Source organism: Fundulus heteroclitus, chromosome 6 (genome assembly GCF_011125445.2).
Source record: "Fundulus heteroclitus isolate FHET01 chromosome 6, MU-UCD_Fhet_4.1, whole genome shotgun sequence".
Taxonomy (NCBI): domain Eukaryota; kingdom Metazoa; phylum Chordata; class Actinopteri; order Cyprinodontiformes; family Fundulidae; genus Fundulus; species Fundulus heteroclitus.
In genome coordinates this window covers 29,113,118-29,133,060 of record NC_046366.1, presented here as the reverse complement: position 1 = coordinate 29,133,060, position 19,943 = coordinate 29,113,118, and the positions used below count along the sequence as shown (strand labels likewise).

General features: G+C 40.1%; 1 protein-coding gene across 1 annotated transcript in view; it reads right to left on the bottom strand.

Annotated features, from left to right (window-relative positions):
* The window catches only part of usp33 (ubiquitin specific peptidase 33), a 35,432-nt gene that overhangs the window by 8,259 nt on the left and 7,230 nt on the right, over positions 1-19,943 (bottom strand). The window contains exons 2-17 of the mRNA XM_036138530.1: positions 17,726-17,824; positions 17,580-17,633; positions 16,475-16,537; positions 12,885-13,034; positions 12,544-12,652; positions 9,793-9,862; positions 8,210-8,323; positions 7,933-8,011; positions 4,433-4,859; positions 2,187-2,327; positions 1,955-2,070; positions 1,207-1,379; positions 1,034-1,104; positions 916-949; positions 750-795; positions 474-654 (exon numbers count right to left, since the gene is read on the bottom strand). Of these exons, the coding sequence (XP_035994423.1) occupies positions 474-654; positions 750-795; positions 916-949; positions 1,034-1,104; positions 1,207-1,379; positions 1,955-2,070; positions 2,187-2,327; positions 4,433-4,859; positions 7,933-8,011; positions 8,210-8,323; positions 9,793-9,862; positions 12,544-12,652; positions 12,885-13,034; positions 16,475-16,537; positions 17,580-17,633; positions 17,726-17,809 (1,912 nt within the window). The 5' untranslated portion in view covers positions 17,810-17,824. The remainder of the gene's footprint in view (positions 1-473; positions 655-749; positions 796-915; positions 950-1,033; positions 1,105-1,206; positions 1,380-1,954; positions 2,071-2,186; positions 2,328-4,432; positions 4,860-7,932; positions 8,012-8,209; positions 8,324-9,792; positions 9,863-12,543; positions 12,653-12,884; positions 13,035-16,474; positions 16,538-17,579; positions 17,634-17,725; positions 17,825-19,943) is intronic.

The window sequence follows — 19,943 nt, the reverse complement described above, 5'->3', positions numbered from 1 at the left end:
AGGGTAAAAGAAACACAGTCTGGAGAGCGCGGCTGGGGAAAAAACATTAGGGAACAGTGTGTGTGTTTTAACGCGCGGCGACAAAAAAATTGTCGGCGTTAAAATGGGTTTGCGTTAACGCCGTTAACGCGTTTAACTGACAGCACTAATAAACATATATATTTAAATGAATAAAATGCAAAATATTTCAGCACATGACTTTCTCAGTACTTGATATTTTTAGAACATAACATAAAACTTTATGGCATTTGACATTTTAAAAGTTTTAAGCCCCCCCTGAACATGAGAAAATCCTCGTTATTCGATGCTGTAGCGCACATATTCCCTAGTTACTGTGGGAAAATAAGGAGGACCAATATGGCGGCTGGTGGCTTCAAAGCGACTCGTTCTAACAGCGGGCGATTAGCACTCCAGTGTATTATATAACTCAGTGCTGCGGACGGACCGCCCCGTGCAAAGCGTGCCCCACTCACTGCTGGCGGTGCCGTGGTGACAGATGACGGACAGCAGGTCGTAGCTGGTGGTCTGGGCGGCGCCGTCCTTGGCCAGGAAAGGCTGCAGGTCCAGGCCCTCCAGTGGGAACGAGACGTGGGTGCCGATCTTGGTCGAGTACATGAGCTCGTGCCTGAAGCGCTTCAGGTGGACGCACAGGATCTGCGGCAGAGGGAGGTCGTTTTTAATCGTTTTTTAGAAAGACAACGCTCCTGAGAATAATGGATAAGGATGGTGGTTAAAGGAATTGTCTGCACCTCTGGCAAATTCTGCATTTTACAAAATTTGACTCCGTTTCGTAGCCTGGGAGGAAAACATCATTAAGATTATAGGTTCAGGGTTTGTTTCTTTTCGTTTTTGTTTTTCTTTCCTTGTAGCAAAAAATAGTTTGGGAAAAGCAAAAATTTACTCAAAAGGACTCACTTTTTGCATTTTTCACAGCTATACATGTTGTCTCCTGAAAACAAAAAGACTCGTGTTAAAAAACGGGGACTCGTCTGGACGTGAAGACAGTTTTTTTTCCCCTCCTGATTTCCCTCACCCTTTAGTTCATCCCTGGCAAAGAAAGCAGCAAGGCAGTCTTGTAGTGTAACCACTGGACCCCAGAACCAGCTAAAACACACACACACACAAAAAAAAAAACTTAAATTTGGCAAAAGCTTACAGAACACAACACATACGGGTAACGGCCGGCGCACTCGTTTTTACACAAACCTTTTGATGTACTCCATGACGAATGCTATCCAGCCTTGAGGGGCATAAGCTTCCCCGCAGGAGCCGGCTTTCACCAGGGAGGTCTGGTGGGTTGCCGAGTGCAGTTTGGCCAGGTCCTCTTTCCCCGGGATGGGCAGCGAGATATCCTGGAAGTTCTCCAGGGTCACGGATACCTGCAGCCACACGGTAAGACATTCAGCGCTGCTGACGTTGTTGGAGCCCAGAGAGGATGCAGGGAAACCTTCAACCGGCTTTAGAAATACCCACGTTTATATTTTCATGCCTTTATTTTAATGCTTTTCATGTCAATAAGTGTGGAAAAGGAAGAAAAAAGACTTAAATAAATACAGCTTCACGACAGAAAATCCTTAAACAAAAAGAGAAATGATGCAGACTATGGATTTGTCTTGTAGAATATTATATTTCAAGTATCAAACTCTGCATGCTCATAGTATATTTGTTCTGTTGGATGTAAATCTAACTGCAGCAGATGTTTATCTTTAGCGGCGGAGATGATAAATATGGAGGGAGATCATCACTGCAGTCGTTATCTCAATGTTTACGTCAAACCAGCTCTTTGTCATTAGTGTCGTTCGGTTTCAGAAATGGAGAACAAGAGAACCTTTGTATCTTTATATATTAAAACTTTACTAATTTCTCATCATTTTTTTGGACATATTAAGTAACTGGGGGACCTGCGTGTGGATAAAGAGGTAAAAAATGAAATAAAAACAACAGCCACACTGACCCGATCGCAGGTGAGGCACTGAACCGAACTGACTATGGTCCCGTCGAAGACGTCTGAGATGACGCTGCGGTATTTCTTCTGACGCTTGTTCCTCGGGGGAGAGAACGTGGTGACCGCTGAGAGGAGCAAGAGAGGCATAAATGTGGGAACAGTTTGCCAATCCCACTCACATTTTATTTTATTTTATTTATTTTTTAAACCCTCACTGTGAAATGAATGAAACGATGCGTACCTTTCTTATGTGCGGGGTTTAAGTTCAGCCATCCAGACGTAGCTTTGGGAGGGCTGCTGGACGTTTTGGGAATATGTCCTTCCGCAGCGACTGGACTGTGGGGTCTTGTGATGTTGCACATTTGGATATCGGAAAAGCAATCTGAAGGAGAGGAAACGGCGGTGAAGATCGCACATTTACGGAGCCATCCGAAGGCATTGACGCTTTGCAGCAGTTCGTCATGTTACACAACGACAAACTGGAACGCTATTGGGATTTTATGTGATAGACCAGGGGTGTCAAACTCATTTTGGTTTGGGGGACGCATTCAGCTTAATCTGATCTCAAGAGGGCCACACGAGTTAACTCATTGCAAGATTAAATAGAACTAATAAAAGTGGACTTGTTGATGATTTTTATATTAAATGAATTTCACTTTTACACAATATATTATGAATAACCTCAGCGTTTTTAAGAAAAGTATGTGCAATTTCAACAATACTTTTACTCAGTTAAACATTTACTTGTGCATTATGCATAAGAACTGATCACAGTGATTATACAATGTTGAAAAACATTTATTCACATTTTTTGGAACTTAAAGACACTGTCCTACATGACAAAATATATCAAACAGATAAAAGTTAAAAAATTATTTAAAATCAATTTTCCACATCTGAAGCTCAGTGCTACCATCTGCTGATTAAAACACAGCGCCCCTCGTGGACAATATAAGAACTGCAGATGTTCAATTAAACTAAGTACATGTTTTTTTCAATAATTATTTTTATCATTCTCTTCCTTTTATCTCCTCTTTCTTTCACCTTTTCTTTTGATCTTCTTGTTCTTCCTTTGCTCTCCTACTTTCCCATTGTAGTGTCCATATCATTTGAGATATTCCCCGCATGAATCATAATAAAACTATTCACATTCATAAATCGAGCGGAGCACTATGGCAAAAGCTGTACTGCTCCACTTGTGAAAGTCAAATCTGATGAGCTCTTTTTGGCATTAAGACAAGTTAATTCTTATTGCCACATTGCCAGACAGGACACTGGATAAAAAATAAAATAAAAATTGAATAATGATAATACATTTAGCCAGCAGGCCGGACTAAATTGTTCGGCGGGCCGGAACAGGCCCGCGGGCCATATGTTTGACACCCCTGTGATAGACCAACATGAAGTATTGCATAATTGTGAAGTAAATGGAAAACAATGCATTTTTTTATGTTTTACACATAAAAACCTAATTTATACCCATAAATAGAGTCAAGTGCAACTGATTGCCTTCATAAATTTGTAGGTAGAGACGATCTGTGTGTAATTTATCCAATTACAAATCCGACTGTTCTTTAAAAAGGCCTCAGAGGTTTGTTAGAGAACGTCCACGAGTCAAACAGCATAACGTTGATCCAATCAGGAACACAGGAGACAGGTCAGACAGAGCTGTAGCTGCTTAAAGAAGGGTTAGGTTATAAGACGACAATCAAAGCTTCGAACGTCTCAACATTTGAACACAGAGACAGAGAGAATGGACCAACCGCAGACCTAACAAGACATGGAAGTTTACCTAAGCATGAAACAAACAAAAAAACCCACTATCAGTCGAGCACGCCACAAATATGACCTTTATAGATGAGCGGCAACAAGCCATTATCTAAAGAAAGCAACAAACCTTGATGTGGAAACTTTCCACAACACACGCCAGGGACACAGCAAGCCCAGAGGACGGTGCTCTGCTCCCATTAGACCAAAACCAAAGTCAAAAAGCTTCAGAAGGTACTTCTAATGGTACCGATTTAGACTCAATCCATAATTACACCAACCCTTTCAGATTGCTTTAGGGAAACAGCAGGTATGTTTGTGCTGATCTATCACAAGAATCTCCAAAATAGACCTTTGTTTGTCATAGTTGAAGAGGTAGGAGTACTTCTACGAGGAAATCACGACAGGGCGTTATGAAACATTCCTATACACTGCAAAAACGGATCAAAAAATAAGTCAAATTTTCTTGAAATTGGTGTATTTGTCCTTGATTTGAGCAGGTAAATAAGATTATCTGCCAATGGAATGAGTATTTCGACCCCTAAAATAAGATATTTCGATATTCTGCCCTCTAAATAAGACTATGGAGATGAGTTGTTCCCATTTTAAGTGCAAAAATCTCATTCCATTGGCAAATCATCTTATTTACCTGCTCAAATCAAGGACAAATACACTCATTTCAAGAAAATGTAACTTATTTTTAGTTCCGTACTTTATTACCTGACGTCCTGCCTTGAACCTTGAGGGCTCCTTGGCTGCTGATGATGGGCGTGGTCTCCGTGGCGGTGTCAACGTCCTTATCGATGTCCGCCCCGTTAACCCCGGAGCGGTACAGGTCGTTGATCATGTTCTTCTCCTTCTGCCACTCCCTGTTGGCCTGGATCTCCTCCTGCTCAAGGATGCGCGTCTCGGCCTCGTTGCTGTTCTCCATCGCCACGTTGCTGCACGGCGCCTCGTTGTCGGCGGCGCGCTCGCCGCTCCCGCACGACTCGCAGGACTGGAAGTCGTTGTCCGACTGGCTGCGGCCGTCCTCCTCGGGGACGTCGTCCACGGCGACGCTGTTGGACGGGTCGAAGGGCTCCGACACAGGCTCCTTCAGCTCCTCGTGAAGTTGGTCCATCAAGCAGCGCAGAAATTCCTGGGAATCCTAACGGCCCGACACAGATTAAGACAGAAAACGCCGTCACTTTTGGGGATGTATCAGATTCCGTCAGGGAAGTAAGATCTGACTCTCACCGACAGAAACATGAGCTTAAAATAGAGCAAAGCATCACTTCTTAGCCGACGGAGTGAAGCCTTCCCAGAGACACTCTTCTGAAATTACAAACTAAAACCACTTTTCCTCGTCGTTCGTGCCAACTCTGGATCAGAGAATCCGAAACCGAACACCGGCGAACGTGTAATCAAACTTAACGAACCTCAGAAATCCAATCTCCTCCTTCAAGCCAAATTAACTTCCTCCTCCCAGGAGCCGGACTGTTATCTTTATTCATAGCGATGCTAAATTCAAGGCTCAGCGTGGCGTGACAAATGAATATTCCTCACCGCTCCTCCAAACAAACTTTGGCCAAGCAGGAGGAAAGGAGCAGATTTACGAGGCCTGGGAAGTCCTGACTCGCTCGCTCCGGCTGAAGGCGAGACGAGCTTTAACTAAAACTTTCTGTTTTATTCTCTACGTGTCTAATACATGCAGCGTTACTCTTAAAAATAGCATCAACACAAATCCTGTTATTGTTAAGGCGTGGATTCGGGTTACAATGATCATTTTTGAGTTCTTAACTTGAAAGTAGTAAAAATTCCTGGATTTTTAACTGGGGGATTTAGGCTCCTGCTCATAAAACAAAAAAAAACAAAAACTAAGTCATAATTATATGACTTAATTAGATCTAAAGCAGGGGGCTGCAACCTTTGTAATGAAAATTAGCCATTTTTGCACACAGTCCAGCTAAATTAAAGTGGCTCAGAGCCATAAATGTTACATGATAATCTGATTAAAGACAACTTTGTAGTGTTTGATAAATATTGCTGTCATTTTAAATTTCCTCTTATTAGGTTGTAACATAAAATATCTAAAAAAAAAAAAGAAAAGGAGATGGATAATTTTTTTTCTATAGGATGTTGATATTTGTGGAAAATTATGTAAAATAATGACATACTTTCCAACAAATTGAAAAGAAACACATGTGGAAAATAAACATTACTGGTATTTTTAGAGTTGTTCTGATGTGGAAATTTAATGCAATTATTCCATGAAAAACCCTGCTTATACCTGCGTTTGTTAATACATAGCTCTCAACTCTCACGCATTGACCGTGTGACACACGCATTTCACTAACTTCACACGCTCACACGCAACACATGGCATTTCACACGCAAACATGGCATTTCTCACGCATAAAAATCACAAAGCCCATCTGGGCTGCGGACGACAAAACTCCGCCTTCTGCTGAGCTGTTTCAGCTTCTTTCACAGCTTGTGGCCATCAGTAATTCCTGCTGCAGTTCTTTTTAACAGAGCAGCAGGAAGAGTGATCAGAGTTATGAATAATTTTAGTCTTAACAGTGGTGAAAGTGAGCCGGTAAGGTCCTGTACCGCGTACACAGGAGGGGAAGAGGCGGAGGGAGAGCTGCTGCTAGATGACCGGTTCATTCAGAACCAGTCATGGCTGCACGCTGGATAATAAAACAGTTCTGCTAACCAGATGCAGTTTAAAAAAGCCACTTAGTCTGTTTATAAGTTTCGTTTTTATTAATTCTGCATTTTTTAACTACATGCACCGTATTTCTGTGCCTCCGCGCTTGCTCCTCCCCTCCTTTCCCTCGGAGCAGGTGCGCTCTCGTCAGTGCGCCCAGAGCGCGCTAACGAGAGCAATAGAGATTCGTCTGATCAGCGCGGCGACTGACTGAGAAACCTGTCGCTGTGAAAGGTGAGAATGTTATAAACTGTAACAGTAGAAGTGCATTGAGCTGAAAAGAGGGAGACATCAGCAGCTGGATCGTGCGTAAAGACGCAGCGGGAACCTCTGTGTGCTTCAGTGTTGCTGCTGAGGGGATCATAAAGGCTTGATGAAACTCAGCCTGATTCACCAATCAGGTTATAGATTTACAATGATAAACAACCCATAGATGAATGTGTAACAGTATAAAAATTCGGTCAATAATTAAAATCTACTTAATTTTATTCAGTATTATTTGAACAATTGTGTATTATTTATGTTTTAATCCATTAACTGAACAATAAAGTATTAATATGTCTCTTTCTCTTTTTAACACAAGTAATACATGTCTACTTCATTGTCTGGTGGTGGGATAAAAATGAGATGGAGTTGACTCCACCGGCTCTTCCAGGGTCCGGTTAGCCCCGCCCCCAAACAAGCCCCGCCCCCAAATTAGCATAATCTCACTCCTAACTTTTGATAAAAGTTGAGAGGTCTGTTAATATATCTACATATAGAGATCGTTGAAGACCCCTTCCATCAAACCCTAAGCCCCGCCCACATCACAGGGACAGATTCCCCCGCCCACTTCTGGTCTCAAGTCACTTCTGATATTACATTAGTTGGTTCTTTATCATTTTTAGCCAAAGATCCACTTGTGGCTCTGGATCCGCAGGTTTCAGACCCTAATACACCAATAATGGCCAGCCTGGGCATTAACATTACAATAATGCCCATTATACACAAACATAAGCAAACATATTTAACGACACAAAAACACTAATAATATATACTTTTTATATAAAACTCAATTCACAAGATTTACAACAAACAGCAGACTTTGCCTTGAGAGTTACCTTAATATTGTACGTGTTCTGTGAACCTACAGCGCCTTCTAAAAATATTTATCCTCCAGTAATATCTTCACATTATGTCACATTATAACCACGTGTGTGTTTTATTTTCCACTATTTCTCTGTGTTTGGCTCTATCAGCTCTTACCAGGGTCCCTGTTGAAGAAAAGCACCCCCCAAAGCATTATGCTGCCACCACCATGTTTCATTACAGGACTGATATGTTTTAGTCTTTTTCTATTTACTAATTTGGTAAAATTGATCATATTTTTACTTCTTTTTTTATTAAAAAAAAAAAAAAAAACAAATATAACTTCCCCTCCATTTTACGATCGCCAGTTACCTTGTAAAAAATTAAAAAGGTAATTTATTTGAAATTGCAGCTAAATAATGGGGATGGAGACCTCTGTAAGGAGTGAAGTATGTCCTACCTGCTGAGAATATCCTCTAAACATGGGGTTTATGGCTTTGATCCCCTGGAACAAGTTGGTTGGAACAACATAAGAGGGTCTGAAACATGACAGAAAAACATTCGGCTTTAATACGGCAATATTACGGTCCCATGACTTATATATTAATGTTTTCTTTAGAAATAACACCAGGAGTCATTACATGTGGCTTGCAGGTATATATGTTACATGCACCCAGGATTTAGAGGTAATTAATACAGGAAAAACATATAAAAAAGTAAATAAAACAGATGTTAACCTGTTCTTGTGCCACAGGTCGGACACCAGCTTCTGGTAGCTTTTGCAGAGGGCAGGCTTCTTGTCCGTCCTTACCAAGCCACCACATTCAAGAAAAAACTGTGTCAAGGGCGGGCTGCAGTGAGAAAATAGAAATAAATAAATCATTCATGGTAAACAACGTCCACTAAGTTTATTCTGCTTTTAAACAAAAAGTAGATTATTGTCAGACAAGAGGTGTGCTGAGGTTTATTTCCCTGTAATTGTTCCCATATTTGCTCTGTCTTGTACTTCTTAATGAATGTAAATAAAAGCGTATTTCACTTGCAGAGCATTATGAAAATTCCCACAGCTACTATCCCATGCAGGGAAAAATGTTTGATGTCGGCGAGAGCTAAAGAACATCAAAACAAACCCAAAAGAAACAAGAAACAGGTCAGGGAGGTTGTTTGGCTGCTACTGAACGAACAAGAATCTGGGAAACAGTGAAAGCGGGAAATGAATAAGACATGCACTGCCAAAAACAGAATTAAAAATAAGTAAAAGTTTCTTGAAATGAGTGCATTTGTCCTTGATTTGAGCAGGTAAATAAGATCATCGTCCAATGGAAGGAGTATTTTTACCCCTAAAATAAGATAATTAGATATACTGCACTTGAAATAAGTTGATGGAGATGAGTCCTATTCTAAGTTAAAAAATCTTATTCCATTGGCAGATTATCTTATTTACCTGCTCAAATAAAGTACTTTTTAACTTATTTTAGTGTTGTTTTTGCAGCGTGGAGCAGCATTCAGACAAACGGACAGCAAAGTGTCAGGAAACGTCCGTCGTCCTGAAACGCCGCGACTCAGGTTCCCAAATCATTCAACATAATTATGACGGCTAATTTTTACTCATCTTTAGATTTAATGTTAAATAAAAAACTTTTTTTTATGCAATTGCCCATAAGACTGCTCCTTAAACAAAGAGAATCTGTCAACAGTCTAAGGAAGCGGTAGAAAGGCATACACTGCAAAAAGGGAACTAAAAGCACATAAGATTTTCTTGAAATTGGTGTATTTTGCCTTGATTTGAGCAGCAAAATAAGACCATTTGCCAATGGAATTAGTATATTTACCCCTAAAATAAGACAATTAGGAATTCTGCTCTTGAAATAAGATGATGGCAATGAATTGTTCCTATTTTAAGTGCAAAAATCTTATTCCATTGGCAAATAGTGTTAGTTACCTGCTCAAATCAAGGAAAAAAATACCTTAATTTCAAGAAAATTTTTACTTATTTTTAGTTCCCTTCTTTGCAGTGTAAAGACGGGGGAAGTGGACAGAGCCGGAGTCGATCTGTAACACAAGATCCCACAGGGAACTACAAAAAGGCCAATTCTGGCTCCTCTAGTGGCGCACTGCACCAGTTCGCACTGGGCCATCAATCTCCCAAATGAACACAGTCGTGGTTGTTTCTCACAGTCGGCAAGAAGCAGGTAGGCAATGCCTTACATAAAAAAAATAAATAAATAAGTAAACGGAAACATAAAAAAGGAGTGCTGAAAGTGTGAAAGAAAGTAACAGAGAGAAAACATCTGCAGAGGTGGATGCAGACGGGCCTCACCAGTTAGAAAGGGCTTGGAGGGCGGCGTTCATGTAGCAGGTGTTGCCGATGTTCTTCAGCCCCGTCAGACCTGAAGGGGACAGAGGACGAAACCGGGAGTTACAAACAAGCGTCTCAGGAGTTACGTCCGGAAAGGCGTGGCACATAGAAAGTCTGGGTGCGTTCACACAAGGCCAGCTCTGTTTCTGGGATTAATATTTTACAGCAGACACAGAAAAAAAAGTGTTTCATTTTCCCTTTGTTTTCCATGGCACTAAATCAGAGGCGAACCTTTAGCTTTGTTTTATGACTTTCTTAAAATTCAAAAGTGTTCCATACACAAAGGCTACAGCGCCTTTAAACAACCTGGAAGAGCCCAGGAGGCTGTGTAAGCTTCTCACAGGTTAACTGGAAACTGAAAGCAGACCTGTGGATGTATTTTACGGCGCCCCTTCAAACCGGCTGCTTCCTTGTGTGGAAACAAAATCATGGAGCGCTCCGCTAAGATATTAGGAAGAAAATTGTTGACCTCTAAAAAAGGTCTGGTTCATCCTGGGGGACAATTTCCAGATGCCTGAAGGTGCAACGTCCATCTTTTCGAACAACAACTTGCGAGCATAAAAAGCAGCCAGCACACGTGTTTCATGTGAAACATGCGACCCAACCCCAGAACAACGGTAAAAAAAAATAAAACTAGTGACGACGCTGGCTGAAAAAAGTGATGATGTTAATTTTTTACTTGCTCTCAAAAATATGATAATTTTAAATAAACAAATTAATCAGGTTTTCTGTAGGAAATGACAGTGTAAATCATTGTAGATCCACAGGTAAAAAGGTTTTTTTTCTTATGTGTCGCATTAAAGGATGGTCATCCAGTTTGCAAAATACTTTTTAATGATTTAATTTGACTCCTTCATTATTATTATTATTATTATTATTATTATTATTATTATTATTATTATTATTATTATTATTATTATTATTATTAATAATAATAATAATAATAATAATAATAATAATAATAATAATAATAATAATAAACTGAACTATTTCTGGTCTTGCAGTGTGCGAACAGGATTTGGGTCAGTTCTTTGAAAACACTTGCTGTAATTAGCCATTTTTAATAAATTAATTTAAAGCCTATTTTAATGCACCAAAGTCTGCATTTGAGTAACAAAATGTCATAGCTCCTTTTTTATTATGTAATTAAAGAGAATGTGTGGTTATTAAAAGATTAATGCCTTGTGTTGTACATTATATTTTAAAAGTAAGATTTTAACATTTTTGTAACTATTTTTCCGCTAATTAAAAAAAGGTTCCATCTGCATTCAGCCACCTGTGCTTGTGGACCAAACCTTTGTTAAAACGTGTTTGGGGGGGTCACCCAAAATCAATACAAGGGCCACAAACGGCCCCCGGGCCACACTTTGGACATGTGTGATCTAAAAACCTCCAGCAGGAACTAAAAGCTTGGATGCGAACGGGTCATCCCGGCAGGCAGCGACACAAAACATTTCAACAAATTAGTTAGAAAGTTAGACGACATCAATATGTAACTAATAATGGTGATGCTAACTTTAATACCATGTTTATAATGACTTTGAGAATAAACAGTGAACAGGTGGTTAGTATTTTAGGCAGCATATGGACATTTTTACTGGTCCATTTCTTTCAGCTACAGTCACTGGGCAGAAACAGGAGCGCAGCAGAGTTCATGGAGTCAAATCAAATCAGACGTAGAACATGAAAATAAAAAGCCAAGACTGTTTTATGTCCACAGCATTGAGTAATTCAGCCCCGAGCCTTCATTACTTGTCTCTGGGTCGTCTGCTGCGGTAAAACTGATGGAAGACTTGAGACGGGATGAGGCAACACTCTCATCAGCTTCTGTTCTTTGAAGATTGCTCAGGTTGTCAGGGCACATCTTCCTTCTATTTCCATTGTTGTACTAACATACTGTGGGTGCATTTCACGTGTTTATATTTGAATTTAGATTAAAATGTAGGATGCAATTATTCTTAAAAACAAAAACGCTTCTCTTTAAAGCTACAGTCTGCAACATTTCCAGAAGTTTCCCCAAGTCCCCTTTAGAATAACTGCGCAAGGCCGTCTTACCTGCTCTTCCGTTTCTCAGGGAGATCCCGAGAAAAAAAAAAATATTCAAAATCCACTCTGGTCTTATTTCTTTCTACTGAGGCCTTCCTCTTCTCCTCATAAACTTGGACACGGTTAGCTTCTTGCGACTCTCAGCTGTTTTAAAACGTATACGGCGAGAGCAACGGGAGCTACAATGAACGGCTAACACCGAAGCTAACCGCTAAGCTAACCAGATACAAAAACAATAGAAGTGCGCAGCCAGTAAGCGGAGCTAAGAAGGATCGTGCGCACACACTGGTCTTATGTGAGCATGTCAGAATGATTGGCATGTGGGACAACCAAGAGATAAGGTGATTCCCCGGGAACTCTTCGAACTGAGGAGCAGTGAGAGAAACACCAAAACTCTATGGACCGAATGGCAGGGATTGGTCAGTTTTTACAGGCCTGCAGCTCTCACATAGAGCAAATTTTTTTAACCTCTTTTTTTCTGAATATATGCAACGTATCGACTACTGTCAGGATGGAAGGACTATTTCACCCAGTATAGCAAAAAAAATGTTTGTGAACAGGAGAAACCAACTTTAGCTTTAATTACTGAATGGACTGCAAAGAAGAGTGCGACTTCTTAAAACCATTTGCTTGGGAGAAGTTAAAACCAGAATTTGGGGCGCTCACCTCTGGCCCGCAGCTCATCCTCCTCCTCCGTCTCCATGTCCAAGTCTTCATAACCTGCATTAGAGGGCAGTCTCAGAGAGCTTGGGCTCTCGGGTGTCCTGCCGTCATCCTGCAGCGACATCATCCACAGAGAACATCGTCTTAAGTTATTCAATAAACAAATAGGAGCAATTACGTTGTTGCAAGGGTTGAATCTTGTGTAACAATCTAGCAACGTATGCATCCAATATAAACTGAGCTCCTCTGCAGAATTTGGTGCCCACATTCAGCTTCAACAGGATTATAAAGCGTTACCTGAGGGGGTTTAAAAGAAAATTAATAATTTGCAGGTGGGCTCGTACCTGAAAGGCATTCTGGGACGAGGGAAGAGGTTTGACGATGGCGTGGGGAGAGTGAGGTCCTAATTTACGCTCCAGGAAAACCTCTTTGCCACAAGCGTAGCACCACACTCGGAGCGTAGTCAGATTCACGGTGAGGTTGTGCCGCGTCTCCTGCAAGGAAAATGTTTTCCCATTAAAAACTTATTTTAATCACAACATGGTGGCAAACTAAACCAATCAAAGAGTCATTCTGAAAAGGAGCCAAGTGTTTGAAACAAAGATATGGTGTAGTGTGCAAGGAAATATTTGAGGTTCCTGAGGTTTTAGATGGCTCTAAAGGAGTCCTCTGGTGTCCTTGTTTACTGCAGGTGTTTACTGCAGGTGAGAGACGCACTGGTTATTTATCAGAACGCAGCCCGGAGAGGAAAAACAGGATGTTCCTTTAATATTTATTCAGATATACTGCACAATTAATCACATTTGCAATATAAATCGCAATAAAAAAAAACAAAAAACGCAATTTCCAAATCGCAGAGGTCTGCAGTCCTTTAGGTGTTGGTAAAATGTTTAAAGTGGGTTTGCTCCACATGGAAGGGAAGAGAGTTGCAGCAGTGAGATAATCTAACTTTATAACTTGTTTTAGAGTTTACATAATTATACTGTTTTACCAGAAACTTTCAGGACTCTCACCATAGCATTAAGTTCTGGTCAATCAGTTTAATACATAGACTTGTTTGTTGGTCTTGTTTGTTGATTGATGTCCAAATCAATTAAAAGCTGTTCTATTGAATAATATTCTGATTAATAAAAACATTCAAAGTTCTTGTTTTAAATAGTCCTTGTTTACAAACATCTTTATCTACAGGCCAACATTTTTGTTGCTTGTGGTTAATGCAGAGAAAAGATCAAAATGAAATCGCAATTTTGGGTTAAATATATTGTAGACAGAAAGCAATAATTTCTGCTTCGAGTTGAGACGCAGCGGCTCTTTTAGCACCTGATCTGCACAGCGATGAAACAGATTGATTTGTTGTTTGTACATGTCATAAAAAAAAAAAAAAAAAAAAAAAAAAAAAAAAAAAAAAAAAAAATCGCAAATAGATTATTTTCCAAAATAGTTCAGCCCATATTATATATATATATATATATATATATATATATATATATATATATATATATATATATATATATATATATATATATATATATATATATATTAAAAATTCGTATTTACCCATTTTGGGATTAGACTGGTCTGACATTAATCTGGATTCTAACTAATTGGATGGTGTTTTCAAGGGCCTTAAGGTGATCTGTTGTGAATCTGAAAAAAAAAAAAAAAAAAAAAAAAAAAAAAAAACCTGGACCTGGCCAATGTTCCTGTATGACATTTAACAGCCGGATGGTTTACGAGTTTGTTTTCATTTAACGTGAATATATAACTTAAAGGCTTGCACTTGACCAAGTGCTGTGACTTGTTGACTTGACCCAAATAAGACAAGCGGATTTACAGGCGTAACACAAAGGGCTTAACTAAATTCAGAGTTGAGCCTTTAGTCTCTGGCTGCGCGTATGAACAGGTGGAGGCAGCTGTGTGCTGTTAAGGAAAACGTCCGAGATCTGCTGACCCACTGTTGCTCTGACACACAGCAGCAGTCAAACAATGCGAGCAGCAGCCAACCAGCAGATTCTGTATTATTCATAAGGGAGTCCATTAGCCTTTGCGCATTGGGGCAGGACAGATTTGGCAAAGGCGACACACCAGATGGAGCACAGTACCCAAATTTAAAACATTCATGAAGGGAAATGCATGAGGCAAAACAGGAATTTCTACATGGCATATTTACTACTACTGTACAATAAATAAGCCTCTTTACCAACCCTTATAATGCTTTTTGTTTCTGTCAACTGCTTTGACGTTGTCGTCACTTAGCTTGAGATGTGGAAACGAAATCTTTTTGTCATGCTCAGTTGGTCTACGAAATGAAAACATCGCTCCTCACTCTACAGCCTTCTGCTCTCATCACCCATAAAATAGAAATAGGACGAACGGCCCGAGGTCCTTTCTGCAAACATGGTTCATACTTTTCCAATCTAAAATTTTCATAACTCTCAGGATTGTTGATGGACAGATGGATGAAGGGGGGAGAAAAATAAACCTTAACTAATCTAATCTCGGTGCTAGCCTCTGCCGCTACGGCTTCATCAGCAGACCCAATTATTGGAGACTAAAACATGAAACAGGATGTACACTGCAAAAATGGATCTAAAAATAATTAAAATCTACTTAAAGTTAGTGTATTTGTCCTTGATTTGAGGACACTTCATAAACAGAACTAAAAATAAGTAAAAATGTCTTGAAATTAGTGCATTTGTCCTTGATTTGAGCAGGTAAATAAGATTATTTGCCAATGGAATGAGTATTTTGACCCCTAAAATAAGATAAGTAGACACTTAAAATAAGATGATGGAGATGAGTTGTTCCTATTTTAAATGCAAAAATCTTATTCTATTGGCAAATCACCTTATTTACCAATCACATCAAGGACAAATACACTAATTTTACACTGCAAAAACTGAACTAAAAATAAGTAAAATGTTCTTAAAATTTGTGTATTTTACCTTGATTTGAGCAGGTAAATAACATGATCTGCCAATAGAATAAGATTTTTTGCACTTAAAATAGGAACAATTCATCTCCATCTTAATTTAAGTGCAGTATATCTAATTATCTTATTTTAGGGGTCAAAATACTCATTCCATTGGCATATAATCTTATTTACCTGCTCAAATCTAGGACAAAAACACTAATTTTAAGAACATTTAACTTATTTTTAGATCCGTTTTTGCAGTGTAAAAACATTTTACTTATTTGAAGTTCCGTTTTTGCAGTGTAGTCAACTAAGATCCAAATGATTTCCCCCCTCAGAGCAATAACTGCACAAAAAGCATTAAAAAAAAAGTCTGCAGTCGTACAAGATTTACAGATGCGGTCCAATAAAACGTATAAAAGCCGTCTTCTAAAGAAGATACCTTTCAAATCTGCACAGCCTGACAGAAGCGATGAACACTGATGCTAAAAGTACAAGGCGGAGCAATTTTATTTCTAAAAATCGCCCTTTGCTCCTGACCCCATTTAGCCCTAATGATCTGGAGGGGAAAAGTCTCAGTCAAGAAAACAAGGAGCTGAGCAGACTGCAGAGCAGCAAGGAGGAGTGGATACTGTAACCATGGAGCCGGCAGAGCTGCTGAATCTCCCCCACCTCCCTGAGGACTGGAAATTAATAATGGATGATCTGCTGCTGAAACTGAACTGAACATGGAGATCTAGGCAGAGCGTCAGTTCAGTGCACTTCAAAAAAAAAATAAAAAGGCTAAAAGGATGCACGTGCTGGGCCCGCCATCAAAGGGAGATGATGCTGAAAAATACATGCAGAACTGGAGACGGTTTCATCGCTAGTAATGGCTCCTGGGTCTCAGGCGTGGCATTTGTTTCTGGGACTTCCTCCTCTCTTTCTGTACCATAGTCCTCTCCTCTTTCAATCGTTTTTAAAAAAAATCGCCTCAATAGTAATCTTTTTGACCGGCTTAAACGCATAAAGACGTCTCACCTGTGAGTGGACTGTGCTGTGGTCAGCATGGGATTCTCCGCAGCCGACATACGCGCAGCCGTTCTAGAGAGGAAACACGGTAGAGTCAGTGCACCCGAACATAAAAAGAGATTAAGAGGAAGCAAAATACCGTACTAAAGCATGCACACCCTACACTTTTCTCACCATTTTGTCATGTCACCATCACACATATTGCACTTTCTTTGTAGTTTATGTGATAGAGCAACCCAGAGTAACAAATAATTATGATTGTCCATTTGTTTTTTTAGCCCCTCATTACGCTGAGAACACAACAAAAATAAAAATCTCACAGATCCCACTTCCATTTATCACCCAAAAATTAAAAGGGCTTTTGCACAACTATAAAACTACCAAGATGTGTCCGCAGGACAACTACAAGTCCTCCAATCCACTAAAATCAGACCTAAATGGAGAACTGGCAAAAAATAATCGTAGTCTTGTAGGGGGACACACCAGCTATGAGGAAGAAAGAGCTCTAATCAGAAAAAAACAACAGTTTTTGGCATATTTGTGCCATTTGTAGAAGAAAACTAACACTATACATTGCCCTCCCCGTGGTGAAACGCGTTAGAGACACCGTCATGCTGTGGAAATCTTGTCTACTCCTGGAGACGGGGAGACAAGAGTCAATGGGAAAATGAATGGAGCTAAATTCAGGGGAATAATTTAAGCGAATTCAAAAAGGCGTGAGATCTACACTGAGATGGTTTAGATAAATACACACTCATCTGTTAGAATGAGCCAACCAAAAATGGAGGTCTGGGGTGAAATCCAGATTAAATGACTATGTATTTTGCTAATATAAATGGACAGTGTCTATATGGGCAAACTTGGGAGACATGAAGCAAAGAAACCTCAAACTTATGGGAACTTAATACAAACGAACGCAGCTCTCTCTACAGTTTTGTCTCTAAAAGATGTTGAATTCCTTACCCTTCATAATGATGAAGGACTTTCTGTTGGTCTATCACATAAAACCTTAATAAAATTCATTGAAGAAAACGGTTGTGATGGGACAAAATGCTCATGGAGGTACGGAGTCCCGGAGTCGGATCGACATCTGTCCCAGCAAACATCTCCTTACCTCCAAACACGCCCACAGGTTCGGCCCCCTGACTTTACAGTCTTGACACTGGCCCTGAAATAAAGAGTTTAGATGTTTAGTAATCAAAAGTAAGAGGGGGGCGGGGAAGACCATGGATTACAGTTAATTGTAGTTTATTCACTCACATGGGACTTCTGGATGAGTTCCTCCTTGGTGATTTCCCCCACACAGTCCAGGTGGGGGCAGTCGCAGCTGGATGCTGGCGGCATCCCTCACTGACACGCCTGTAACCATGGAGACACAAACACAGAGGTCATTCAGTCACGGTTCAGTCATACGGTCAGGCCAGGTTTAGCGTTTGGGGCTGTGTGACTTCTTGCGTTCGGTCTTTTTCTTGCACCCTTCATCTGATAACTGACAAAGACTCAACGGTCCGGTTACTGTAAGCTGACACGTCGCCACGCACGATGAGCTTTTCCACCCCTGCGTGTGTAAAAACATTCAGCAAAGCCGTTAAAATTATAAAAAGTTTCCACGCGCGGTCGCGCCTAAACACACACGAAGCGTATCCTGACGTCACATTCAGACCTGATTTGCTCAGGAAGCATCCACAACTACAGGCCCAAGTGGTGCAACAGGAACGACGAGGAGGCGGCGGCGTGTAAATTCCTCTTTCTCCACGTTCCTGGTCCCCGTCGGCCATGTGAGCGGCTGCTGCTCCGTCCAATCAGGCGAGCGGTTACGGCGTTATCGCGAAGTTGAATGAGCAGAACAGGCTGAACTGAAAGCGAGAGGAAGAGTCAGAGCAGCCGGGCTCCGAGGACGACCTCAGACTTTAACGCATTTTGTTGGGATTTTACGTGATGGAGCAACGGAAAAGCCTATAGTAGGGCTGAACGATTTTGGAAAATAACCTAATTGCAGTTTTATATCTTAATGTTGCGATTTAATGCGATTATTTTTAAGTTTAATTTATCATGTCTTTTTATTTATTATGTCTTTTTAAACATATACAAACAACAAATCAATCCGTTTCATCCCTGTGCAGATCAGGTGCTAAAAGAGCCGCTGCGTCTAAACTCGGAGCAGAAATGATTGCGTTCTTCCTACGATATATTTCAACCAAAACTGCAAATTGATTTAGACTTTTCTCTGCATTAACCACAAGCAACAAAAATTGCCAGTAGATAAAGATGTTTGTAAACAAGGACTATTTATGTCTTTTTAAACATATACAAACAACAAATCAATCCGTTTCATCCCTGTGCAGATCAGGTGCTAAAAGAGCCGCTGCGTCTCAACTCGAAGCAGAAATTATTGCTTTCTGTCTACGATATATTTCACCCAAAATTGCAATTTCATTTTGACTTTTCACTTCATAAACCACAAGCAACAAAAATATTGGCCTGTAGATACATTTTTTTGTAAACAAGGACCATTTAAAACAAGAACTTTGAATCTTTTTATTAATCAGAATATTATTCAATAGAACAGCTTTTAATTGATTAGGACATCAATTCTTGTTGAACATAAAGTGCAACCAATAAACCAGTCTATGTATTAAACTGATTGACCAGAACTTAATGCTATGGTGAGATTCCTGAAAGTTTCTGGTAAAACAATATGATTATATAAACTCTAAAACAAGTAATAAAGTTAGATTATCTCACTCCTGCAACTCTCTACTCTTCAACATGGAGCAAACCCACTTTAAAGACACTAAAGGACGCGTCTGATTCACAAATTGTTACATAGTCAAAAATTGCAGACCTCTGCCATTTGAAAATTGTGTTTTTTTAAATTGCGATTATATTGAAAATGCGATTAATTGTGTAGCCCTAGTCTATAGTTGGGAAATTGAAGTCTTCTGCCGGGGTTTGCATTAAGGCAACCCTTCACTACAATACACCGAAATACCATCCGGCAGAACGGACATCCTTCTAAAGTCACAGTGTGTGTGTGAGGCGCGCATTTACATTAATTTTGTAGAGTTTTGTATCGACAGAAAACTGTGAATTCCTGAATGTGAGTTATATTCTAGAGTTCGACACCTTAAAAACAACCACACTGGTTCATTTAAAAACCTCGTAATCCAGGCTGCAATGCACCGAACAGAAACTGCGTGACCAACCCCCTCCCCTCCCCCTCTTTAAACAAAGACACAAAGGACCACTAGATGGACAAAAACATCACCCCATTTTTACTTAGCGGACCGATATGTTAAAAAATGTGGTCGATGCCGATGTTAGGGCCGACATAATTCCATCCCCAGTCCTCTGTGCAAACATACCAAGACATGATCCTCTACTACTGCAATCAACCCGCTCCATGTTCTTTAACATAGAAAGTACTCCTGGGTCAGTGCTTCTGTGTCTTGTTGTGTCTCTGCTCTGTCTTCTCTAA